The 27512-nt window shown below is 46.1% G+C and overlaps 1 protein-coding gene across 4 annotated transcripts in view; it reads right to left on the bottom strand.

Moving 5' to 3' along the window:
- The window catches only part of PRR5L (proline rich 5 like), a 40110-nt gene that overhangs the window by 9676 nt on the left and 2922 nt on the right, over nucleotides 1–27512 (bottom strand). For 2 of the 4 annotated variants that reach the window (XM_075281066.1, XM_075281068.1), the window contains exons 1-7: nucleotides 19933–20081; nucleotides 9234–9493; nucleotides 7823–7903; nucleotides 3695–3743; nucleotides 2837–2894; nucleotides 2016–2107; nucleotides 1625–1765 (exon numbers count right to left, since the gene is read on the bottom strand). In XM_075281066.1, coding sequence (XP_075137167.1) covers nucleotides 1625–1765; nucleotides 2016–2107; nucleotides 2837–2894; nucleotides 3695–3743; nucleotides 7823–7903; nucleotides 9234–9403 — 591 coding nt within the window. In that variant the 5' untranslated portion in view covers nucleotides 9404–9493; nucleotides 19933–20081. Of the gene's footprint in view, nucleotides 1–1624; nucleotides 1766–2015; nucleotides 2108–2836; nucleotides 2895–3694; nucleotides 3744–7822; nucleotides 7920–9233; nucleotides 9494–19932; nucleotides 20082–27512 lie in introns of those variants that run through there. The other 2 variants (XM_075281069.1, XM_075281067.1) reach the window with 2 other exon arrangements.

Genomic DNA, 27512 nt, shown 5'->3' with positions numbered 1-27512 from the left:
CTCTGGAGTATAATACAGGATAAGTAATGTAATGTATGTACACAGTGACTGTACCAGCAGAATAGTGAGCGCAGCTCTGGAGTATAATACAGGATAAGTAATGTAATGTATGTACACAGTGACTGCACCAGCAGAATAGTGAGCGCAGCTCTGGAGTATAGTACAGGATAAGTAATGTAATGTATGTACACAGTGACTGTACCAGCAGAATAGTGAGCGCAGCTCTGGAGTATAATACAGGATAAGTAATGTAATGTATGTACACAGTGACTGCACCAGCAGAATAGTGAGCGCAGCTCTGGAGTATAATACAGGATAAGTAATGTAATGTATGTACACAGTGACTGCACCAGCAGAATAGTGAGCGCAGCTCTGGAGTATAATACAGGATAAGTAATGTAATGTATGTACACAGTGACTGCACCAGCAGAATAGTGAGCGCAGCTCTGGAGTATAATACAGGATAAGTAATGTAATGTATGTACACAGTGACTGCACCAGCAGAATAGTGAGCGCAGCTCTGGAGTATAATACAGGATAAGTAATGTAATGTATGTACACAGTGACTGCACCAGCAGAATAGTGAGCGCAGCTCTGGAGTATAATACAGGATAAGTAATGTAATGTATGTACACAGTGACTGCACCAGCAGAATAGTGAGCGCAGCTCTGGAGTATAATACAGGATAAGTAATGTAATGTATGTACACAGTGACTGCACCAGCAGAATAGTGAGCGCAGCTCTGGAGTATAATACAGGATAAGTAATGTAATGTATATACACAGTGACTGTACCAGCAGAATAGTGAGCGCAGCTCTGGAGTGTAATACAGGATAAGTAATGTAATGTATGTACACAGTGATTGTACCAGCAGAATAGTGAGCGCAGCTCTGGAGTATAATACAGGATAAGTAATGTAATGTATGTACACAGTGATTGTACCAGCAGAATAGTGAGCGCAGCTCTGGAGTATAATACAGGATAAGTAATGTAATGTATGTACACAGTGACTGTACCAGCAGAATAGTGAGCGCAGCTCTGGAGTATAATACAGGATAAGTAATGTAATGTATATACACAGTGACTGCACCAGCAGAATAGTGAGCGCAGCTCTGGAGTATAATACAGGATGTAACTCAGGACAGAATATACAATATTTTACAAGCACCATTAATTGGGGCATATTTGGAATTCTAGGCACGCAGACGTCTGTCTCAGGACCTGCGGTGATCTCAGTGGGTCATTTTTTTTTATCCTGTTGAATCACTGCTGATATCCAGCTGGAAAGTTTTAGTAAGCTCTATATGGCTTGTTGATGGATTTGCCTACAGACAGGGGCTATTATACCCTGCAGGTATTGTACTGGGCGAGTACACTCCTCTGGCCCTCTATACAATGCTGGTAGATATGAGGTGTGTATACCTTTACACCCAATTCTTGCTCCAGGGTATTTAAAGTAATTAAGCAAAAATTAAAACAAAAAAATTCTATAATTTTGTACCTACAGCTCCTATGCGGACAGAAACATAGGTGCTGTATACACAAGAGTCACACCATACATGAATCCAATGAGGACATTTCTCCCTCCATATGGCAAGAAAGACAATTCCTGCCCTTGTCCTACCTGAAGGATCAGCAGCATCTGTAAGATGGGAGGTGGAATCGGAGACTTCAGCAGGGGTAACGTTCTGTCCAGGTTCACCTTTAATAGAACAGAGTCCCTAAAACCAAGGAGAGCAATCTGACGGATGGTAAGTTCTTGGCCCTGCAACACAGGAAGCAGCCAGATCAGAATATTTTCATTTGGGGTCTTGACATCGATGACTGGGGCTACAGCAGTATACGGCTTCTGTATATGGCGGAACTAATCATTAACTCTTTAGAGGACAGGAGCGCAGCCATGAGGAGGATTAGGATGAATGTTAATGAATAGCCAGGACGCCTGCAGTGAGGGCAGTAATAGGTTAATGTGGGAGCCTATAGGATAGATTATTATACAACCCATACTACCTTACCTGCACCGGGTAAAATATAGCCTGGAGCGTCGGCAGGATCTCAGTGAAGAAATGATCCCATAATTCGGAAAGAATCAAGACGCGGTTCTCACCTGCAGAAAAACATATCAAGGGTCCAAGATGTGGTATATACTGTATCCAACTATATGACAAACTCCACTCTACTCCTCTAAACATCCCAGCTCTGCTACATTCACACACATTATATAGGTGTATACATATGCCGTATCCAATCATGGCAACATAGATGTATATACAGTATCTAGAGTTATATACCTAGCCTATACGGTCATAGAAAACCACTAGTATATACTGTACCCAATGTATACTCACTCCGTAGTATATACTGTAAGCAGTCTTTGGACCCAGTGGTATATACTGTACCTTACCTGATGTATACTGTAAGTAATTCCTGGTCCAATTGTTATATACTGCACTGTACTTAACCTGTATGCTGTAACACCTGGAGACCCAGTGGTATATACTGTACCCAATCCATACACCCTCTGTAGTATATACTGTACTTAATTCAAGTTATAGAAGTAGCATATACCATACTGAGTGCCAGGTAAGCTAAGTATATACCATCATCAATACAGGGTGACCCAGTGGTATATACTATCCCCAGTCTGTGCTGATCTATTCATATATACTGTGCCATATACAGTATATACTGACTGCAGCAGATATAACCTTCCAGAATGTAAGCGTTAGACCCCCTGGTCCTGCAGGTCATGGTGCGGCAGAGCAGATGTCAGTATGAACGCCCTCCCGCCCCCTCACAGCGCCCCCTCCCTCCTGGTGGTATCACTACCCCTCACCTTCATACAGTTTGACTTTCTCCTCCATGAAGGCTAATCCCTTAGACAGCAGCTGGTTCTGCAAACACAAAGGACAGTTTAGGCGTCAGCGTCCGATTCGGACATTTTTTTTACATAAAAACAAAACAAATGGAACTTGTTTCTTGGAAAGCTGGGTGACAATATGGCTGGAATTACAGCTGCACCCAACTTTTCCTGGCTGTGATAAGCCTGGGAGTCTAGGAAGCTGCTTTGGTTGTCACTCAACTTTCTCAGGGACAGATAAAAATATACACAAATTACCAATCGTTTCGCAGCACCATGTAGAACTCACGGATCCAGTAGTCACCCCGCCTGGAGTGAACTCATTGAGGTCTATGGGACATGTTCTGTACAATAAGGGGGAGGAGATAAGCTATGACATCATCATCGTCAGTAGTGATGTTATGATGACTTAGCGGTGTTATCTTCTTTTGTAATGCTAACTGTGATGTAAAGGAGACGACTGCGGAAAAGAAAACCTCTATAGAATTGGCAGGTGTGAGGCTATTATTAGGCTTAGTAGTTAGAGTGTAAATTGCAGGACATAGAACTTTACTTTTAGAACTAATTTAGAGGAAATGCTGAGTAAGGCGATGGGAAGGATCATTCGGCTGATGGCTTTTGAGGGTGTACAGACACAAACACATAGATGTGACTGATATGCATAAGCCACATTTGGAGATATTGCTGACTTTAGGTTTAGCATCTCGAGTAACCGTGAAATCGAGACACGTGTTCGTCTCTCCATGTGACTCACAGCAGGCGGTATACAGACGCAAGATGCTGTGAAATGTCAGGGAAAACCCCAGCAGGGGACTCGACAATCTCATGACTTACCTGAAAGTAGTCCGTGATGAACGAGCCAAGTTCACTTTTTAGCAAATGTCTGGAAAACAAGAGGAAAAAAAAAACATCATTTACATGAAAAAAAAAAAAAAAAAAAAACGGTGCAGGCAATACTTTGAGCGCAGTAAATAGGGCATCTATGATCGCCAGGTCTATGGTTTTGTGGGCGTGGCTTGTAAAGGTCCCCTCCCCCCACAAATTTAGTGGCTTAGGTCTGCAATTACGTTTTGTTAGATGGGTTCCCAGATAATCGGCGGATCACATGTCCCGTTCTTAGATCAGCAGTAGAGATGGGATTAAAGCGGATTTCACAAAAATTTTCCAAAAATTTTGGGCCCGATTTGAACCTCAAATCTTGGGGGTTTCGTCACCCACAAGACACAATTATATTTTGGGGTTTCTCCAGACCCCAGGACAAATGCGGAAACAGTTATAGTCCCCTGACTTCGGAACCCGGTGCTCCCTCTGGGTCCTCTTCCGGCCTCCTGGGTGACATCATATGTGGCAAGAGACTCCTGAGGCCAATGATTGGGCCTCAGAGGTCACATGGCACATTGGGAGGTCAGTGGGCGCCATGTGAGCACTGAGGTCCAATCACAGGCCACAGTGCTTCCATGAGGAGTGTGACATCACCCAGGAGGCCGAGGGAGCACCAAACGCTGTGAGCATGCCCAGAAGAGGAGAGAGGGTTGGTGGCGAACAAAACTAAACTTCGTCCATTTCTAACAAGCGTCAGTTCTTCTGTAGCGCCATCACAGGAGAAAAGAAGCATTACACAGTTTCCACTGAAATCAATGGGAGGACCATAGAAGTCATGGACATGTCGGGTCCTCCAGACACTCTTCTCTGCCTGGCTAATGAAGGAGATCTATAGGCCACACTGGGCCATGTCCCTTTAAGGATTTTAGCCCCGTGCAGCCGTCCCATGCTATTCTGCTTCCAAATTCTCAATGTTTTCTTTGAGAGGAAACAAAGTCTCATTGTCCCTTCCATCTTCCTCCCTTGTTATCTCTCCGCTTTGCATAGAGACCCAGCGCTGCCGGCTCTGACCACAGGAAATAAGATTTCACCATTAACCAATATCTCCGGTATCTAGGAATAGGATACGTCATGTCAGGCAGAAAAATAACAAGATTAATGGGGGCGACTGCCTGGGGGCGACTGCCTGGGGGCGACTGCCTGCCCCCCCCCCCCCCCCCAAGGAAATTCCACCTTAAAAAAAAAAAAAAAAAAAAGAAAAATACACCTCCTATAGGGCATAGTTCACATGTAAATTAAGTGTGGTTTAATTTGGTCAGGAAAAATTAGGAAGCTGTTTTTGGACCTTGACGCGTTTTTTGGAGCATTTTCTGGCAAAAACCGCTTCAGAAAACGCCAGGCGGTTTTCCCCTCCCCTAAAATGAATGGACCATAAAAAACCGCGTTGCGTTCTTTTTGCAAAAAAAGCAACGCGGTTTTCGCATTCCATTCACTTCTATTGGTTTCCTCAGGTGGAATCCGCCTAAAGAAAGGTCATGTCGCTTCTTTTTTCTGCTAGCGGCAAAAAAATTCCAGCAGAAAGACGAACGCTAGCGGTCTCCATAGACCACCATTGTATGGAGGCGGGTTTTGAGGCGAAATCCGCGGTCAAAATCCACCTCATTGCCCCCGTGTGAACTAGCCCTAAGACAAAAATAGCAGGGAGTCAATATATAAGAATATATAAACGATAATGCTAATCTTAGACTATGGGGGAGGGAGTGGGGCAAAAAAAAATAAAATATTATGCACCACCCCATGAACATGCCTCCTCCTGTTACTGTTAGTATTATGCCCCGCCCCTATGTCCATGCCTCCTCCTGTCACTGTTAGTATTATGCCCCGCCCCTATGTCCATGCCTCCTCCTGTCACTGTTAGTATTATGCCCCGCCCCTATGTCCATGCCTCCTTCTGTCACTGTTAGTATTATGCCCCGCCCCTATGTCCATGCCTCCTTCTGTCACTGTTAGTATTATGCCCCGCCCCTATGTCCATGCCTCCTTCTGTCACTGTTAGTATTATGCCCCGCCCCTATGTCCATGCCTCCTTCTGTCACTGTTAGTATTATGCCCCGCCCCTATGTCCATGCCTCCGCCTGTCACCGTTAGTATTATGCCCCGCCCCTATGTCCATGCCTCCTTCTGTCACTGTTAGTATTATGCCCCGCCCCTATGTCCATGCCTCCTTCTGTCACTTAGTATTATGCCCCGCACCTACATCCATGTCTCCTAACGTCACAGTTAGTATTATTATTTTTTTGTTCTGATGCCTTTCCTTTTCACTTGAGGTCCTGTGTATAATAAGACGTCTAATTAAAACTAATTAATTACCGTTATATAAGGGGGATGTTGTTTAGCAAGAGTCAGTCTGCAGCGGGAGTTGCACTTTAAGTCGTGGTGACAGGTGCACCGAGCTCGGGGCTTCACAATCGCATTCTGTCTGCTGGAGATAATCTTACTTGGCCGAGAGTCTGAAGATGATTGAACCCGTTCAGACAGGTCCAGATTTTGCACAGACTGCCGGGACGGGGGCTGAGCCAGCTGCGAGCTCAACGCGAAGGCAAAGTATTAGTCAAATAGCCGGCGTCTAAGAGGAAACAATGAGTTATAGGCCGGCCGACCCCAAAACATGAAATGCCCCCTCCCAAGATCTGGTTTAGTCTCCGAGATTGTCTTGTCCCTCTCCCGGATCTATGAACTCCTGATCACAAGTAAAAATGGCTACGGCATACATTCGGATGGAGTTCCCCTTTAAGGCTTTGTCTTTTCCTTCCCGTATAGTCTACTGCACACATTGACATAGAGATTCAACCCCTTGTATACATTGTATATTGCAGTTTTGGGTTTTTTTACCTTCTGTCCGCCCGCACTTTCCCCACCTACTTTCAGTCTTGCTCATTTCTAACCCGGGACAGTCATAGCGATCCTGAGACTCTTAACAAATAACAACTTTCGATACCAGAACGATAGTGAGCTTCTTAGAAATGCATTTTTAATATTAAAAATTAAAATAAAAAAAAAACATTTCTGGAATAGTCACATGGTGGCCATTACAATGCAGTGCTGTAAAGTGAGGCATTGCTGTGCTACTATGGAACAGAGGGTGCAATGTAGACATGGCCTGAAAACAAAGCAGTCTTTAAAAGGAATGGGACACCAAAAACAGCCTAATTTTAAAGCCACATTTTTATAGAATTTTTTTTATTATTATTTTATTTTATTTTTATTTTTTTAAGGAAATGGATGGCCATCTGTTTGCATCTGGATGTCAAAATTGATCTGAGCGAAACCTTAAAAGAGAGAAAAAAAAAGCGCAGCCTAAATTCGCAAAAGCTTCCTGTTTTGCACTAATGGAGACCATCAACAAGTTGATGCTGACTGTTCCGTTCTATTAAAAGGAGCAATTTATTAAAAAAAAAAAAAAAAAAAAAAAAAAAAAAAAAAAGAACATTGGCAAATTGCTGTTGACTGCCTTTTATGCTAAAGAACTGGAGAGCGTCATTAAGTTGTTGTTGACTGATCTGTCTATTGTGCTGAAAAACTGGAGAGAATCGCCAAGATGCTGATGACTGATCTGTGATAGTTAAAGGAGATTATATATATATATATATATATATATATATATATATATATATATATATATAAAAATTAAATAGATCTACCTAAATTAGCAACCGTTTTTTTCCAGGTCTGGAGACCATCAACAAGTTCCTGATGACTGATCTAACTTTTGTGACTGAATAGTTCTATAGAAAAAGAAAAACCCGAATAAAGTTAGCAAATTGCTGAGGACTGATCCGCTTTGATGCTAAAGAGCTGGAGATCATCAGCAAGTAGCTTCTGACTGATCTCTCCGTTATGCTGAAGAAATGGAGAGAATCAGCAAGATGCTGATGACTGATCTGCTCTATTAAAAGGAGCCATAAAAAAATTAAAATCAATCTACATTATTAGGAAAAGCTTAACCCTTGATATGCTGGTGTTCTGGGTGATGTAACAGTTCAGTGTGAGAATAGTGAAGGTGTAAGAGACGTGGGCTGTGCGATGTTGTGGTCACGTTGGTGACCTTGCTGACAGCTGCGCTCTTCCCCTGTCCCGTACCTGACGTTCTCGTTGAGGGTATACAGCTCGTTGGCTTGCAGGCCTCCTCCTTTGAACACGTTGATGACGGCGTTCTGCACGCTGAGGAAGGAAACCACTAGATATTCAGTACGTGACATCTGTCCCAGAACAGCCGAGTGACACAGAAACAAGCGACAAAACCCACACAAGAGACTGCGCACCAAGCAGCCATGGCCAAACGCGGCGCTGAGCATATTTATGCCAGAAACAGCGCTGTTTTTGTCCATGGGCGGTGTCTAGTATTGCAGTTCAATCTGGAAACAAGTGTTCAATTTTTCTGCAGTGCCTCCACAGGGTACATGAAGAATTACACAGCAGGGCTGTAGGGTAATGCATGGACAAGCTGGTCTTGGTTGGAGATGGAGCAATGGTTATATAGCTCGTCACCCAGCTGTTCCAAAACCAGATATTATTAAGAAATTTGCAGGGCAGCCAAGTCAGTGATAGGTTAACAGGCTTTTATATTGTCATGTGTCAAAAAGCGTTTCCACCTGAGTGTTAAATCTGCGTTGCATCATACGTGGGGAAGAGAGGACCTGAGCGGTGCAGCGAGGTGGGCACCCCATATATCCATTGTCATTGTTACACTGGGACGAGCCCAAGTGGCTTCATCTTTACAAAGACCCCATAACAATAGCAAAAAGGGGAGAGGCCAATCTGAAGGGCAGGAAGGGTGAAACACAAGCCCCCCGTCTGTATGTAGATGGACAATGGGTCGTCTTATGTGACTAAGGCCATCGAGCCCCCTCGGGCACAGGGCGCGGGTGTGGCGGTCACCTCTACACCCCGGGGTGTTACACAGATACTCGGCAGAAACACATCATTGTCTTTTATGGCTTTATCTCGCTAAAAAAAGAAAGCGATCTTTCGAGGTCAGTTATAGGATTAATGCGGGATTACAGCTTAGATCTAGTGCCCCAAATATAAAACAGGGACAACGTGGGAACCTGCTGGCAGGAGGAGATAGTAATAGCAACACACAGTATATCCGATTCTGGGAAAGCTGGATGGCAGCCAGCATGGCGGCAGCCATTATAGCCATCACTTGGGGGTACCGCCATCTGCAAACTTCAGCAATATAGGAGTAAAAGGATGGGACCCTGTAAAGATAGCCTGGTGTGTCAATCAAGAGCTTGGGAAAGCTGGGTTAGAACATTATTATGAGCTGTAGTGGCAGCCATATTGATTGTGACCCAACTTTCCCAACAGGAAATATGCCTACGCTTGTGTAAGTATGGGCGAGACAGATGGGCCATCATAACTATAGGCAGCATTGTCATGCAGGATTCTAGAAAAGCTGAATGACAACCGCTGGAGGAACTGTAACAGCCATGTCTGTCTAGGTAGCAATCAGCAGAAACAGTAATATACGGTATATATGACACGGTACCTGTTCCACATGGCACTGGAGTTGAGCTGCACAGCCTGTCTGCCGGCATAGAACCGCGGTAAGTCGCTGAGCGCCGGGGAGCTCATGAAGCGAGGGCGAGGACGCCGGAATGACCCCATCTTGTTGAACTGCACCGTGAAGTACGGCAGGAGGGTCTGACTCCCAGTCATGCGGGCGGGAGGGTGAATGCCAGATCTGGCCTGGTCTATGATGCACGTGGTGAAAGGGATGGCGGGAAGAGGGTGAAGGAAAAGATAAAACTGTGGAAAGAAAATAAAAATATATTAACATCATAATTATCATTAAAAACGTTCAGCGGCAGAGGTGTGCGATATGAGGCGGCGCGGCAGTGAGAGGCTGCGCGGCAGCGGAGGGACACATGACGAGGCTGCGCGGCAGCGGAGGGGCACATGACGAGGCTGCGCGGCAGCGGAGGGGCACATGACGAGGCTGCGTGGAGGAGGAGGGGCACATGACGAGGCTGCGTGGAGGAGGAGGGGCACATGACGCGGCAGCGGAGGGGCACAGGACGAGGCTGCGCAGCGGCGGAGGGGCACATGACGAGGCTGCGTGGAGGAGGAGGGGCACATGACGCGGCAGCGGAGGGGCACATGACGAGGCTGCGCGGCAGCGGAGGGGCACATGACGAGGCTGCGTGGAGGAGGAGGGGCACATGACGCGGCAGCGGAGGGGCGCAGGACGAGGCTGCGCAGCGGCGGAGGGGCACATGACGAGGCTGCGTGGAGGAGGAGGGGCACATGACGCGGCAGCGGAGGGGCGCAGGACGAGACTGCGTGGCGGCAGCTGCTGACGTGGGCATCACACAGCAGAGCCATGTATAATAGACTTGTGCGTCTCCAGTGCGTTACAGACTACAAGCATGTCCTGATATAGTTGAACTCTAGTAGTGCACCCAACACTATTATGCCACCATTCATACAAGATGCCCATCCTGATAAAACCCATGTGTACACCTAAAAGTCTATGGTCAACTTTAAAAATAATAAGGAGCTGTAACCTGATTGGCTGTGATGACAAGCTCCTCCTCCCTTACCGGTCGGATATTTTTGGTAAACCTCCCATAAATAACATTTTACCCTCCAATTTCTTCCCCTTTTTGTGAGACGGTCTTGACCTTTGCAGAGTGTCGCTCTAGAGGAGACATTTCCTAATACCCGCGTGGTCTACGGGCTGATCTGCGCGCGGCGCGCTACGAGATGTTTTTGGAGAACTTCAGATGTCACTTTGGTCTTTGTTCATTACTTCCTTTAGTCACAGGTTGACTACAATTAACCCTTCAGGGTAACGCTATTCCGCAAAAACACAATGCAGCTCTATTCATGGGCCACAAGTGAGTCACGACGAGAGAAAGTGAAGTTCCAAAAATTCCTGCACCTTTGTGATACGTCTTTTTGATCTTTTTTTTCCTTTAGTATTTGCATTTATTTTTAGTATTAGTATCTTGTGGCTGGAAGGAAACAGTCAGCAATCTGCTGTCGACTGATCTTATGTTCTAATTGTGTCTGTACTGCGAAGGGGTCAAAATTCTGTCCCGCCGATGGTTTATTAAAAGGGTCATAATAAGATCCATCAGAAGCAGATGACCTGCTTGCTGACAGTTTCCCTGCAACTACATATGCCATACATTCTATAGAATGATACAAGGGCAGCATTAGGATTGCAAAATTTGGGAGTGCTTTTTCACAGTGCTCGTGTCCCACTATGGGGCGCCTGCAGTCGAGGGTTTGGAAACACCGCACCATACTGCAACTTTTACAAGTTACATCAACCCAGGCGAAAAATTTCTCATAAAGACTTGTGAAACCCTATATACCTATCTGTATACGCCATATGTATGGAAGTGCGTGTGCTTAGACTTCCGCCTCGTAAGTGCCAAAATCTGCCTTAAAGGGAATTTGTAACCAGGACAGGATCCTTTAAGATTACAGAGTCTGTATTCTGGGTGCAATTATTCCTCCTAAACCCATACCCCTAAGGGTCAACTGGGGAACCAGGAGAAATGAGGACTCTTCTTCAGGAGTCAGGGGTGAGAGTCATGTGACTCTTCTGGGTACAGAGGAGGGAGGGGCATATTTGACATGCTGTTTTACAGCAAAATGATTGGCTCTTTGAAAGACATCTCACCCATGCCCAGTACGCCATTGGTCCCCTTTCCCATCCATACTAGGAGTAGAGGGGCTCACATGATCACCGAAACCAAGCAGTGACCTCAGCAGTCGCTGGTACGGAACCAATGACATATTTGAGTGATGTCATCGATCCCTCTCCAGAGACCTCGGAGGACAATGATTGGTCTCCGCATCATGTGAGGCTCTCTGCTCCGAGCCGGCAAGTCTCTATACCGGAGGGAAAAGGAAATGGACCTGGAAACAAAGTCCTGGGGATAGGAGAGTATGTCTAAACCCTGGACAATCCCTTTAATTTGGCCGCACATAAGCCAATGATAGGAGTCAGATCAGTTAGACTTTCAACATTATTTTCTATGGATAAGCGGCAACAAGTTTATACCGTAGCCGCTTATCCCCCCTACTGAATTAGCCTTGTCCATTAAGACATAACAAACATGCCTGATGTCTATAGCTGTTGCAAAATTACTCGCCTCTACCCCGTACGCTGGGAGTTATAGCTTTGCAGACGCCGTACGGGGCGAGATAACACCTCCACATATAAAATCCCAAGGACGTATAAACGCTCGCAGATTGTCATCATTGCACATTTAAGAAGAATTTGGAGTTATTGATTAGCTTTTATGCCCGTGAATCATTAACCGCGGTGACGGGCGAAATCCATAAATCGCTCCGGTTATAACAATAGCAGAAGGTCAGGGGTCAGACATAAACCCATCGCGGCAGCTACTGTACGGGGCAGAATATATAACGTATTATGTCATGATCGCTCCGTGCCTCAGGGGTTATGCAGCGCAGAGGCCGCAATGAATTTTTTTTTTTTCAAAAAAATTCAAAAAAGTTGCAGGGTATAGTAATTTTTTGGAAAATAAAAAAAAGTTATATAATATAAACTTACATATACATATATATATATATCATATCTCAAAAATTCTAAAAAAAAAAAAAAAAAAAAAAAAAAGTAATTTTCTAGTCCCTTTAAGAGACTAGGAGTTGAGTTGCAGTAACCTGGTATGGCCACTACATGGTGTATGGAGCAGTCCTCTCCTGGCTCTGTATACTGTGCCGTTCTGGCTGATCTGTGAGTGTATCAGGTACCCGGCTGCCCACGATCTGATACTGATCCTAAGACTAGGTCATTGATATACTAATCCCAGAAACCCCCTTTAAGTAAGAAACTCACCTCTGCTAGATGTAAGAAGGTCGTCATCCTAGAGCTTCACCCTCATAAGACATTGTACTCTACCAAGACGACCTTACGATTTTATTGGTCTTGGCTCTGGGACAATTTTCAGCTCTGTATACAATATGGCGGCCAGAAACAATGGCGGCCATAGTCTGGCCCAGTAAAGGATTACGCTCGGGCTCCTTGACGATAATGATTTTGGCCACCTACGTTTCTAAGCATTAGGTCTCATTCATGGACCCAAGACAGAGAACTAAGACTTAGAGAGTCCATGAGGCCCACGCAGGGTGACCACCAGGAGACTTGTAGGAGGCCTCACTTAGTTATGGGGATTTAGGATTCGGAGGGCGGTTTAAGTTCACACACACAAGGGCGTATATACTATAGAGTCAGTCCATCCAGCTGCTATGGGTCCCCTAAAAAGGTGGGCTTTTCCCACGGCCCAACAGGTGACGGCACCAGAGTCATGCCTGCTCTCCTACAACACATGGGGTGGTGACAAGTTGTGTCCCTTTAAGACCATTGGCTGCCATAGAATGAACGGTCAGGGGACCAATTATAGTTATTGCTATGGAGGGCGGACAAGTTCTCTTTAAAGGGATTTCTTCAATATAGATGTGATGGATGGGGGTCCGACACCCGGGACCCCCACTGACCAGCTGTTTTAAGAGGCTGATAAACCTATGATGTCATAGTCATTAATCACGTGATGCGGCATCAGATCAATCTGGTTCAAGTGAATGGGACTGAGCTGCAATGCCAAGCACGACCACTATACAAAGTACGGCGCTGTGCTTGGTATACAGTGAAGAGGCTGCAGCGATCACCTAAATGCTGATTTGTGGGGTCTCAGGTGTCGGACCCCACTGACCCCATGGATGACCTATCCTAGGACTACGTGAACAGTATCTATGTCCCGGCAAAAACCTTCAAGGGTTAACAAATAGGTCGCAATAGGATCCTGCAAGGGTTGGGGGAGGGGTGTAGGAAGCCTAACAATTAGGGTCAGAGCTGGTAACCTTAAAGTATCCCCTCTCCCCTCTCTAGTTTGAGAAATACCATAGCGGCCTCTGTCACACTGACCTACATACTGAGGCCTAGGAGTCTGCCAACTATTACAGAGCCAAAGGTCCCAGCGTGTCGCCATGTGCCGGTCTACCGCCAAAATGTATATACACCCCATACATGTGTACAAGGCTACACGGGTCACGTGAGTCAAGGTGCGGCATGGCAGGTTAATGGCAACTAGCAGCAACCTGGATTCAGGATTATGGCAGAGACTTGTGATGTCATCAGTGACATCACGGGTATCCTAATGGAGTCATACAGAGCCTACTTACCTTAGACACTGTGTGCTACCATATACTGCATCCATGTGCCGCCATAGGGTACACACAGATTATGCGGTCGTTCATTTCTACACCCTACACGGTCGTACTCCACCGCTATAATATACCAGAAGATATGTATGGTATTCTACACGCTATACATTAAAGTCACATGTCAATGTCTCGGGAGTTAACGTTATATGTGACATCAAAGAGGGACGATTGTTCGAGACAGGACTCGCATACAGCTGGAAATCACGTAAGGGGCGAGCGCGTGCATCGTTATAAGACCCCAAAATCCACATGGCTGATAACAGAGAGCAATAGACTACAAGTGAAAGTGAAAAGTGTGGCCCAGATAGGTACGGGCACCACGAGACCCCCACAAATTCAATAGAACAGCCATAGCCAGTCATTGTGAAAATAATAGAAGTAATTTACTGAATCGGGACAAATTTTTACGGATTTTACTGTCCCCCCCCCATAACATTGAGAGCCGTGGTGCAGATGTAAAAGACTGGCAGAGTGCCCCCATAATAGTGATACTATAGGGGGCCACATGGCACTGCCCGCCACTGGCATCCATAAAAGTGACTGCCATAGGATGACTAACACTGCAACAGCAGCAGTGCCCCATCATAGTGCCATCCAGTGTCCCCATAACAATGACACCACCATGGATGTCTAATACTGCCAGCCATAGGGCCCCCATAACAATGACACCACCATGGATGTCTAATACTGCCAGCCATAGGCCCCCATAACAATGACACCACCATGGGCCTCTAATACTGCCATCCAGTGTCCCCATAACAATGACACCACCATGTATATCTAATACTGCCAGCCATGGGCCCCCATAACAATGACACCACCATGGACGTCTAATACTGCCAGCCATGGGCCCCCATAACAATGACACCACCATGGATGCCTAATACTGCCATCCAGTGTCCCCATAACAATGACACCACCATGGATGTCTAATACTGCCAGCCATGGGTCCCCCATAACAATGACACCACCATGGATGCCTAATACTGCCATCCAGTGTCCCCATAACAATGACACCACCATGGATGCCTAATACTGCCAGCCATGGGTCCCCCATAACAATGACACCACCATGGATGCCTAATACTGCCATCCAGTGTCCCCATAACAATGACACCACCATGGATGCCTAATACTGCCATCCAGTGTCCCCATAACAATGACACCACCATGGATGTCTAATACTGCCAGCCATGGGTCCCCCATAACAATGACACCACCATGGACGTCTAATACTGCCAGCCATGGGCCCCCATAACAATGACACCACCATGGACGTCTAATACTGCCAGCCATGGGCCCCCATAACAATGACACCACCATGGATGCCTAATACTGCCATCCAGTGTCCCCATAACAATGACACCACCATGGATGCCTAATACTGCCAGCCATGGGTCCCCCATAACAATGACACCACCATGGATGCCTAATACTGCCATCCAGTGTCCCCATAACAATGACACCACCATGGATGCCTAATACTGCCATCCAGTGTCCCCATAACAATGACACCACCATGGATGTCTAATACTGCCAGCCATGGGTCCCCCATAACAATGACACCACCATGGACGTCTAATACTGCCAGCCATGGGCCCCCATAACAATGACACCACCATGGATGCCTAATACTGCCATCCAGTGTCCCCATAACAATGACACCACCATGGATGCCTAATACTGCCAGCCATGGGCCCCCATAACAATGACACCACCATGGATGCCTAATACTGCCATCCAGTGTCCCCATAACAATGACACCACCATGGATGCCTAATACTGCCAGCCATGGGTCCCCCATAACAATGACACCACCATGGATGCCTAATACTGCCATCCAGTGTCCCCATAACAATGACACCACCATGGATGTCTAATACTGCCAGCCATGGGTCCCCCATAACAATGACACCACCATGGACGTCTAATACTGCCAGCCATGGGCCCCCATAACAATGACACCACCATGGATGCCTAATACTGCCATCCAGTGTCCCCATAACAATGACACCACCATGGATGCCTAATACTGCCAGCCATGGGCCCCCATAACAATGACACCACCATGGATGCCTAATACTGCCATCCAGTGTCCCCATAACAATGACACCACCATGGATGCCTAATACTGCCAGCCATGGGTCCCCCATAACAATGACACCACCATGGATGCCTAATACTGCCATCCAGTGTCCCCATAACAATGACACCACCATGGATGCCTAATACTGCCATCCAGTGTCCCCATAACAATGACACCACCATGGATGTCTAATACTGCCAGCCATGGGTCCCCCATAACAATGACACCACCATGGACGTCTAATACTGCCAGCCATGGGCCCCCATAACAATGACACCACCATGGACGTCTAATACTGCCAGCCATGGGCCCCCATAACAATGACACCACCATGGATGCCTAATACTGCCATCCAGTGTCCCCATAACAATGACACCACCATGGATGTCTAATACTGCCAGCCATGGGTCCCCCATAACAATGACACCACCATGGATGCCTAATACTGCCATCCAGTGTCCCCATAACAATGACACCACCATGGATGCCTAATACTGCCAGCCATGGGTCCCCCATAACAATGACACCACCATGGATGCCTAATACTGCCATCCAGTGTCCCCATAACAATGACACCACCATGGATGCCTAATACTGCCATCCAGTGTCCCCATAACAATGACACCACCATGGATGTCTAATACTGCCAGCCATGGGTCCCCCATAACAATGACACCACCATGGACGTCTAATACTGCCAGCCATGGGCCCCCATAACAATGACACCACCATGGATGCCTAATACTGCCATCCAGTGTCCCCATAACAATGACACCACCATGGATGTCTAATACTGCCAGCCATGGGTCCCCCATAACAATGACACCACCATGGATGCCTAATACTGCCATCCAGTGTCCCCATAACAATGACACCACCATGGATGCCTAATACTGCCAGCCATGGGTCCCCCATAACAATGACACCACCATGGATGCCTAATACTGCCATCCAGTGTCCCCATAACAATGACACCACCATGGATGCCTAATACTGCCATCCAGTGTCCCCATAACAATGACACCACCATGGATGTCTAATACTGCCAGCCATGGGTCCCCCATAACAATGACACCACCATGGACGTCTAATACCGCCAGCCATGGAGCCCCTATAACAATGACACCACCATGGGCCTCTAATACTGCCAGCCATGGGCCCCCATAACAATGACACCACCATGGACCTCTAATACTGCCAGCCATGGGCCCCCATAACAATGACACCACCATGGACCTCTAATACTGCCAGCCATAGGGCCCCCATAACAATGACACCACCATGGATGTCTAATACTGCCAGCCATGGGGCCCCCATAACAATGACACCACCATGGGCCTCTAATACCACCAGACATGGGGCCCCCATAACAATGACACCACCATGGGCCTCTAATACCACCAGACATGGTGCACCCATAAAAGTGACCGCAATGCCTTCATAGCAATAACATACAGTATTGTGTTATCCTTTTCGTTACTGGTGGATTTTTATTTATTTTGGAGGGGGGTAAGGGCCCTTTAAGACTATTGCCTGCTGCCTTCACTATACATTGGGTGCGATGTCGCCCGCCCCGATTATTATCGCCTACAATAACTCTCTATTATTACCTGTTTTCGTCCCGCTCTTCCTCTTTCTGAGGTTCCCGTGTGAAATTACTCACCCGTAAAGTCCAGTAAATACTTGTAACACCTAGAAAACACAGGAGGAGGTGACAGCAAACAAGGAGAATTGTCACAGACATGTGACCTGCGAGGATCGGGGACCTTGGAGTAGAAGTTGCAGTTTTGCCACTGATTATCGGGCGTCCTACATATCACGTGTGTCATACATGTCCCAAAGACTCCTGGAACAAGGGCGGAGTTCTCTGACTGATGTTATGGGGCAATGTTATAGGGTCAGTGCTATGGGGGCACTCTGTTGGACTCTGCTATGGGGACGAAGTGTCGACCACTGTTATAGATCACTGGCTGGCAATGTGGCAGACACAGACACTAATGGGGTCCATTGAGTCGAAACAGTCAGGCTTGCAAGGAACACTGTGACAGGGTCTCCGCCACATACGTGATCCCAGCCTTATAAGATTAGCAATAATGTAGACTAAACCCACACTTGGGGGTCTGGTCTATACCCTATGATGATGGGGCAAATGCCTAAAGCCGCACTGCCCAATACATCGCCCTGAAGTGGAACATATCTGTACTAATATACTCCCTACGGTGGAGAGAAGGAAATTGGGGGTCAACCACAGTGTGAATAATGTTATAGGATTATCCCATGACTGAGGCTTCCTGGACATGAACATGGGGTCGGTGAAAAATGGAACGGATGGCGACAGCGATCAGAGTAGACGGACCAAGCAGCAAAAACGGACATGGATGGGACCTGCGCCGCGCTTTACGGCTCTGCCCCACAATCCCCATACAGATCCATAAAAACCATGGAGGGGTGTATGAGGCCAAAGAAGTGAATGGGTCCGAATACCATAACCCTATTAGGGATCTGTGACAACATATGGACCACAATTTCGGTCTTAGAAATCACACATCATTGGGGTTGAGCTGATCTTGAGATTTCAGGATGATTTTTAAAATCCGATTTTCGATCATTTTTCCAGCCGATCCCGATCGTGAAATTTGCTTGTTCGCCGATGGGATCCGATATTTTCCGATCCGGATCGCTCAACCCTACACATCATGTGAGGGAGATGGAGACGACATCTGCAAGACGCGAGAGGCATAAGAGTTGTGATCGAGCTTAGGACCAGAGGACAAGGCGCTCGCCGCTCTTGCAGTCGTGCATGCTATATACTATCCGAACCAGTTCTGGGTATGAAAGTCCCGCCGGCTCAGATCAGGATATTGGGGAATTACTTAGAGCGCAATTCTTAATATATATAAGAAGGTGCAACAAACCTTTTAGGCTGCAAGATACAGTTTATTGTAAAAATGGGGGCAGAACCCCAAAAAAGGGGCACAAAAATTATATAAAACCCATCATTAACCCCTAAAGCTTGGTCCCATGGAGAGGAATCTGAGTCGGTTTCCTCCTTGGATTCGTCTCCTTCCATGGCTTTGCTCGCCAACTGGCGCCAATGAGGCTGATCAGCAGGAGCCTCATGCTGTGGATTCTGAAGATCTTATATTCAACTGAATAAGAGTCAGATATCGGACAGGATTCGGAGCAGATATTGAGATGGAATCCACCTTGAAGGCTGCTCGGTGTCAATCCTTCGCTAAAGATCGTGAAAGAAGTCGCACTGCGCAACTTCAAGTCAAACATTGCTCGAAATTTTAGCGCAGTGGTGATCTCAAAGCGACGCCATTGACTACCATTAGTGAAGGAGACGAAGGGGGTTCCAGTGATTTTGGGTTGCGCGAGGAGTCGCGGCCGACGTCGCCTAAATCGGTAGGGTTGAGCCGATCTTGAGATTTCAGGATCATTTTTAAAATCCGAATTTCGATCATTTTCCAGCCGATTCCGAAATTTGCTCGATCGCCGATCCCGATCGCTCAACCCTATAAGTCAGCTGCAAATTCATTTACGTGAACCTCACCTAAACACGTAACATGGATCTGTTTGCAGGACATAAAGCCAAGCGAAGTGACTGCACAGGTGTAGCAGAGCTGGATTGGTCATTTAACCCCTTGTGCACTCAGTTCTAAGTTATCCTGCAGTCCTATGTAATACTTACAGGCAGCACGTATGACAATGAGCGTGCCACATGACAACAGCTTGCAAACGGAGCTCCCCAATACTGACAATCCCCTGACCACTACACCTCACCGCTGCTACCCCGCCAGCTCTGCTACATGAGTAAACATCACTGCTAGGATTAGGATTTATTATAAAGTAACATTGTATTATTTAGGAGGCACCATGATGCCTCAGTACTCACCCAGAGCTGCTGCTGCCGCCTCCTGCCCCCACCCTGAGCAGATGCTCATGGAGACCCCTGACTCTGCCCTGCCAGGGGGTCTGCGCTTCTCATCAGCCTCCCTGCAGGAATTTCACACTTTAGTGCAGCCCCAGCTCTAGTCCTGTGTGATCTCCTCTTCTCCACCCCCCTGAGCACATCTCTCCGCCCCCCTGTCTGTGACTATTAACTCCCTCTCATCTGCTCACTTTGTAGCTATCTCAGGAAGTTTACATCTGGTGACCTTCCTTCATGAGGATGTGCCCTGCGCTCGCTAGAAGTGTCGCCATCCTCTTGGGCATGGCCGTGGGGGGCACCGACCTGAACAAGGGGCATGAATGATGCATGGCAGAGTCTTGTATTATCTGTGTAGCTCACATGGCTGCCATGTTTTATTCATCACGGCGGCGTTGCTGAAAGCTGGGGTATGCCGGCGCCATCCTGGGAATGTAGAGGGAAGAACATTCTTATTAAATCTTCTGCCTCAAACCAGAGATACGTAGTCGTAGTCAGAGTCGGGGACAAAGTTATCGACTTCCTTTCAACCTTTATCGACCAAATACTGATGATCTATTCATAGATGTGATCCATCAGGGTCCGACACAGATCAGCTGTTTCGGCAGTATCTGGGGGTGTCGGATATTACAGCAGTGGACGGGGAACGTTGCGGCAAAAGTAATAGGACCGCTGCCGCTATGTAGTCGATGGAGCATCGGTGCCGTTCTTATTTCTTGCTATAGCTTCCTGCTGATCTGCGTGGGGTCCACGTGTCGGACTTCCACAGATGACATACTGAGGATATATCCTGTCTATACCCATCAGTATGGAAACCCCTTTAACTATTGTAAATAATATCCGGTGGCGTAACTAGGAATGGCGAACTTTTGACATGCCCCCCTCCCCGACTGACGCCGGTAACGCAGTGGTAGCATATGTTGGCGGGCCCCCTAATGTCCCGGGCCCTGTGGCAGGGCCCGCTGCTACCCCGATAGTTACGCCCCTGATAATATCACACAGTTATTAATATTATATAATATACAACACAATGGTATATCCATGGCAAGGCCTATTAAAGGTGCCGGACATTGACTTGGGCTTGCTACGTCCAATAGGTGGCAATAGTGAGGCAGGTGACTTCTAATAATCTATCATAGGGATCCATTCATACAACCCTTCGCTGCTGCAGAACCTCTTTTAGCTAAAAAAAAAAAAAAAAAAAGTAGGATCTTCTATTTCGGTCTAACCACCAATGGTCCCCAGTTTTCCTTGTATCTGGCGGGCCTGGCCACGCTGATAACATGATATTATGGAATTTATGCTCTACGTCAGACACGCCATACGGTTTTTCTTACATTTTTGTCTCCAGGACTGGAGGGCAAACAATCCATCTTCTACTGTGGAATGACACAGACTCTCCAGGAGATATTGTTTCCCAGCAAACACCTGGCACCAATCCTAAAATAGCTTGTGCCCCTGGGTCATAGGTGGGCCAAGAGTTCAGGAGCCCCCCTTGAAGAAAGAGCTTCTGGCGGGGCTGTATTTGGGTTCCTCCTTGTAGACCCGGAGGATCCTGATTTTATCTCGCTGCGGAACTTGATTTTCACGTCTTAGTAGTAAAGTAAGGAGGAGGAGATGATGTCATCAGAGGGAAAAGTCACAGGAATGGCATAGGTTACAAGGGTTAAAGTGCCAGGGCCAAATATGTGCCACACACCCCTTCCCTGATCACAAGGGGGTGATAATATCTCATGTGCCCGGGACATATGTCATATAAGTGTCTATACTGTCTGCTGAGGTTGTGTGTAATTATGTTACTGTGTCTTTAAATGGCGGAATGTTTATAGATAGCTAGATAGATAGATAGATAGATAGATAGATAGATAGATAGATAGATAGATAGGAGATAGATAGATAGATAGATAGATAGATAGATAGATAGGAGATAGATAGATAGGAGATAGATAGATATATAGATAGATAGATAGATAGATAGATAGATAGATAGATAGATAGATAGATAGATAGGAGATAGATAGATAGGAGATAGATAGATAGGAGATAGATGATAGATAGATAGATAGATAGATAGATAGATAGATAGATAGATAGATAGATAGGAGATAGATAGATAGATAGATAGATAGATAGATAGATAGATAGATAGGAGACGGGTAGATAGATAGGAGATAGATAGATAGATAGATAGATAGATAGATAGATAGATAGATAGATAGATAGGAGATAGATAGATAGATAGATAGATAGATAGATAGATAGATAGGAGATAGATAGGAGATAGATAGATAGATAGATAGATAGATAGATAGATGATAGATAGATAGATAGATAGATAGATAGATAGATAGGAGATAGATAGATAGATAGATAGATGATAGATAGATAGATAGATAGATAGGAGATAGATAGATAGGAGACGGGTAGATAGATAGATAGATAGATAGATAGATAGATAAGAGACGGATAGATAGATAGATAAGAGACGGATAGATAGATAGATAGATAGATAGATAGATAGATAGCTATGAAGTGCAGCTACGTGAACACCAGCCTATATAGTTACTACACCATACCCCCTATAGATATACTGAGTGTCACCTCCACCTTTACAACCATTTTTTGCTCCGATACATTACACAGTATTTCATACACTTGGCTGTTTTGTGTACACAGCTCTCACGCTGACCTATGTGTCTCCATTGTTACATGCTGTGATCCTTTGATCCAATTTTTGAAGGACTTACCCTTTATGGCCAGCGGGCATTTGGCTCCCTTCTCACCTACATATGTGATTTGTTATCATCTAAGCTGAGAAAAGTCACTCTTGTGTCGTCTGTCTACAATCTAATTGATTCCTAATGATATTGTTGCCTTGTTTCCTAAACAGCAACTCCCAACAATATAAATACAGTATACAGCTAGTGATGCAACATGTTGTATAACTGTGACCTGCCGAGGTAGAGGGAGGGAAGGCGTAGGAGATGTAAGACTGTGGGTTTCACTTTAAGAAGTTGCTTTATGGCCTTGTTGTAAATGCCCCATACATGCGATGTAAGGATATATATACACTGTGATGATGTCACCTGTGCATTGGTCACCTTCAGGGCCATGGTACTTGTTGGTGCTGCCCCATTGTGTCACTATTGCCTGCCACTGACATTACGCCACCTATCAGACAGGAGTTATTATAAGGCAATTCAAATGAGGCGCCTGGCAGACTTGCCAATAGCCTATCGACTTAGGGATGGGTGACCTGCTTGACAGAATGGATGCCGCTTTATAGGCCTGAGATAGCTGAAGCAGTGTGGATTGAGCTTGGTATTAGCCTTGGAAGGAGTTAATGATGGGAGTCATGATGGATTGGGTGGTCCTAGACTCAACCTGGGGATGGCTACAGCTGGGTCTGGGGGACTATAAGAAGATTTCTATGTACGGTGACTGATCAGTATAGCATTAGGACCCAGGGGCTGAGCTGTAATAACATGACATGGCCACTAGGCAGTGTAAAGAGCTGTCTGCTTCCGGCTCTATACCTTGGTGGGGGTGCCAGGTGTTGCGTCACCATCAATCTACGTCTTGGACAACTCCTTTAAGTGTCATCGCGGAATGGCCAATAGAGATGTGTGAACCAAAAAGTTGGGGTTAGGCCAAACCTTAAATTTTGGGGTTCACCTCTGAGGAATCCACCACAATTTATTATACTTTGGGGTCTCTTCAATGCAACAACTGGAGGTTTTGATGGTTCCTTGCATGTACTCTGTCCATACGTCCTGTCCATGAAACGAATCTTGTGAGGTTAGTCCACCACTAGTGGTCAATTTTCCATGACCCTTTTGGGTCTTCTGGCTGGTGGTTGTGAGTTACAAGATGTTGAGCCCTTTTCCTTTCCATAACCTTGTGCACATTTTGTGTGACATGTTTACACATTTGGGAAACAGATGGATGAGGCCTTCTTCCAGAGCTGGGTTCAAACTTCTAGGCCTCGGGCAGAGAGGACTGCGCATGTCCACGACAACAACAAAAATGGCCGCTTACACAGTAAGCTGTGTAAGTGGCCATTTTCTTGTGGCTGTGTACACAGTAAGCTGGTGTAAGCGGCCATTTTCTTGTGGCCTGTGGGCATGCACAGTCTGCTGTGCCCGAGGCCTAGAAGATTGAAACCCAGCTCCGGAAGAAGACGCGCAGAGAGGCCATTCCTGAAGATGGAGGCAGCGCTGGAGAGTTCTCTCGCAGCATTGGGGACGCCCCCAGTGCTGCGAGAGAACTCATTTGCATACTGACGGAAATCGAGATTTCTACCGAACGGCGACATGGAGAAGACTAGCATTTCTTAAGGCTATTCCTACGTGTGATCAAAAAAAAAAAAAAAATGTGATTTTAATGATAGAATCCCTTTAACCCTCTGAATCTGATTACAGTCGGGTCAGTCGGTGATCTGTGTCAGGGGGCACCGGAGAGTCACATAACCCACAAAAATATCCAAAAATAGTAGTCACGAGTGAGATGAGACAAGACTGAATTCTTCATTGGCAACGGCTATTATTGGCATTTCGACATTGAAATGCCCAGAGTCTGTTTTAAACAAATTTGCAAGAAATGGGCATTGTGCAATTATTGGGAAACCAGAGTTTGTGTTCACCTCGGTGACCCTGCCAAACATAGCAGAGTTCTCAGTGTGTGACCGGGCAGCGCAGCCAAGTTTATGACTCCCCCCGTGCCCGCTGTCACCCTGATCAACATAAACCCTCGGGGCAAGTTATTTTACACTCCTGTATGTAAAATCCCTCATTAAAAGTCAGCTGTAGGTTCTGGAGATTGGAAGGGAATCTCAAGGTGCCACAATAATTAACGCCCGAATTTTATTCCAATTCCTGGAGGTGGTAAAATTCCACTTCCTTAAAGTGGATCTTCACCCAAAACTTTAACCGTGCCATATATTAATAAGAGAGAAGTTAGAGCAGCTGCCGAAGTTTGATATTGATATGTGGTTTACTTTAAGAGATATGGGCGTTTTTTAGGTTTTATTGCGGCAGCCATTTTGCAAAAGTTCCAACAGGAAGTGCAGCCATATTGGAGGTGTTACCTTTGAATTAAGTTCTCAAAAGCTGATAATACACTGTCATTCTGTTACCATAACAAATGAGTAGATTTACCATCAAATGTTAGGTTGAAAACAAATATGGCCGCACTTCCTGTTGGAACTTTTGCAAAATGGCTGCCGTGACAAAAGAGAAAAATGCCAATACCTCTGTAAGTAAACAAAATATAAGGACCAAATTTTCGCTAATGCTCCAACTTTTGATCTGCTAAGATATGGAAATTTTTGAAGTTATTGGTAAAAATCCACTTTAATTAGTTTATTAGGGCATGTATTTACCCTTAAAGGGATTCTACCATTAAAATCACATTTTTTTGTCGATCACACGTAGGAATAGCCTTAAGAAAGGCTATTCTTCTCCTACCTTTAGATGTCTTCTCCGCACCACCGTTCGGTAGAAATCCCGGTTTTCGTCTGTATGCAAATGAGTTCTCTCACAGCACTGGGGGCGGGCCCCAGCACTCAAACAGCACTGGGGGCATCCCCAATGCTGCGAGAGAACTCTCCAGCGCCGCCTCCATCTTCTTCAGGAACGGCCTCACTGCACGTCTGGGTTCAAACTTCTAGGCCGCCGGCCTCGGGCAGAGCAGACTGCGAATGCCCACAGGCCACAAGAAAATGGCCGCTTACTTACTGTGTCAGTGGCCATTTCTCTTGTGGCCACGGGCATGCGCAGAGGGGATTATTGCAGATGCTCATTGGGCCCCAGTACTTGCCCGTGTGCCCCACGTGCCAACACTGGCCATGGTTGGCTGCACCTCTTTATGACCAACCACAAGAAGAGGGCCCCATTTTCTCTGTAGGGCTCCATCCCTATCATACCCACTCTCTTAGTAACCCCGAAACATACAGGAGACGCTTGAACTTTTCCAAGTGTTGTGATTTACTCCGACTTGTGCTGTGGCAGCGGTTTCTGCCAAGTATAATCAGCCTAAGTATATGTTTGGAGCACAAGTGGGCAGACGGGTGGCATCATCAGATCCCATTTCTCACAAGTGCCGCCAGGATTCGGTCAGGTGGTTTTCGACTTGGCAGGACATGTGTTAAATATGTTTTCATCTGTTTTGGAATCGAGAGGCACTTAATGCTGAAATATGTAAAGTACCGACACATTGTAAGACGCAGCGACTGACTACCAGACTAATCCGCAACCCCAGGTACCTGGGAAAGCTGCTTGTAGGATTAGTGGGAGAGCCGCGGTTATATATAGCATACCTGAGGACCTTATCTTATTAGGGAAGTGTCTGATAAATCTCATGTCACATACAGAGAGGACACGGGGCTCGTAGTCACAGGAAGGATATGGCTAATACACAACACCCAGGCATGAGGCCATAGCACTAACTCTTCATACTAACCTATAGGGTACAGTACATATGTGCATCACATACAACTATAGAATAATCTATGGGATGTGATACTGCGGAAAGGAAACAAGAAATCCATGCAGTAACACAAGAGTTAATGTTATTCGGTATGCTAGGTTTGTGAAGGTGCCAGGCGACCGGATTCTGTGCGGATTCTTAGACTTAGAGCTTTTACAGTAAAGAACCAGCTCCTGCCGCCGGCTACTGCATAGATTCACAGCTCAGGGGTGACTCCTACATAGGATTCACAGCTCTTACAGTAAAGAACCAGCTCCTGAGTTCCCGCTATTTCCCATATTCACAGCTCTTACAGCAAAGAATATTGGTATAGGTATTCCATAGATTCACGGCTCCCATTGTAGCTTTTACATACGGTAGGATTCACAGCTCTTAGAGTGAAGAACCAGCTCCTAGGGTAACTATTCCCCTTATTTACTGCTCTTACAGTAAAGAACCAACTCCTCAGGGGACTCTTCCATAGATTCAAAGCTCCTACCATAAAGAAGCAGCTCCTAGGGTAACTATTCCTCATATTCACAGCTCTTACAGTAAAGAACCAGCTCCTGAGTTCCCACTATTTCCCATACTCACAGCTCTTACAGCAAAGAATATTGGTATAGGTATTCCATAGATTCACGGCTCCTGAAGTAGCTTTTACATAGGGTTCATAGCTCCTACCGTAAAGAACCAGCTCCTAGGGTAACGATTCCCCATATTTACAACTCTTACAGCAAAGAATCAGCTCTTGCAGTAAAGAACCAGCTCCTGAGTTCCCGCTATTTCCCATATTCACAGCTCTTACAGCAAAGAATATTGGTATATGTATTCCATAGATTCACGGCTCCCAAAGTAGCTTTTACATAGGATTCACAGCTCTTACAGTAAAGAACCAGCTCCTCAGGGGACTCTTCCTAGGGTAAATATTCCCCTTATTTATGACTCTTACAGCAAAGAATCAGCTCCTTCCGCCCGGTATTCCATAGGTTCACGGCTCCCTTGGTAGCTTTTACATAGGATTCGCACGTCTTACAGTAAAGAACCAGCTCCTGAGTTCCCGCTATTGCCCCTAATCACAGGTC

This window comes from Leptodactylus fuscus, chromosome 7 (assembly GCF_031893055.1).
Source record: "Leptodactylus fuscus isolate aLepFus1 chromosome 7, aLepFus1.hap2, whole genome shotgun sequence".
Classification (NCBI taxonomy): domain Eukaryota; kingdom Metazoa; phylum Chordata; class Amphibia; order Anura; family Leptodactylidae; genus Leptodactylus; species Leptodactylus fuscus.
Note: the sequence above shows the minus strand (reverse complement) of the source record. Positions and strands in the feature narration are given on the sequence as shown.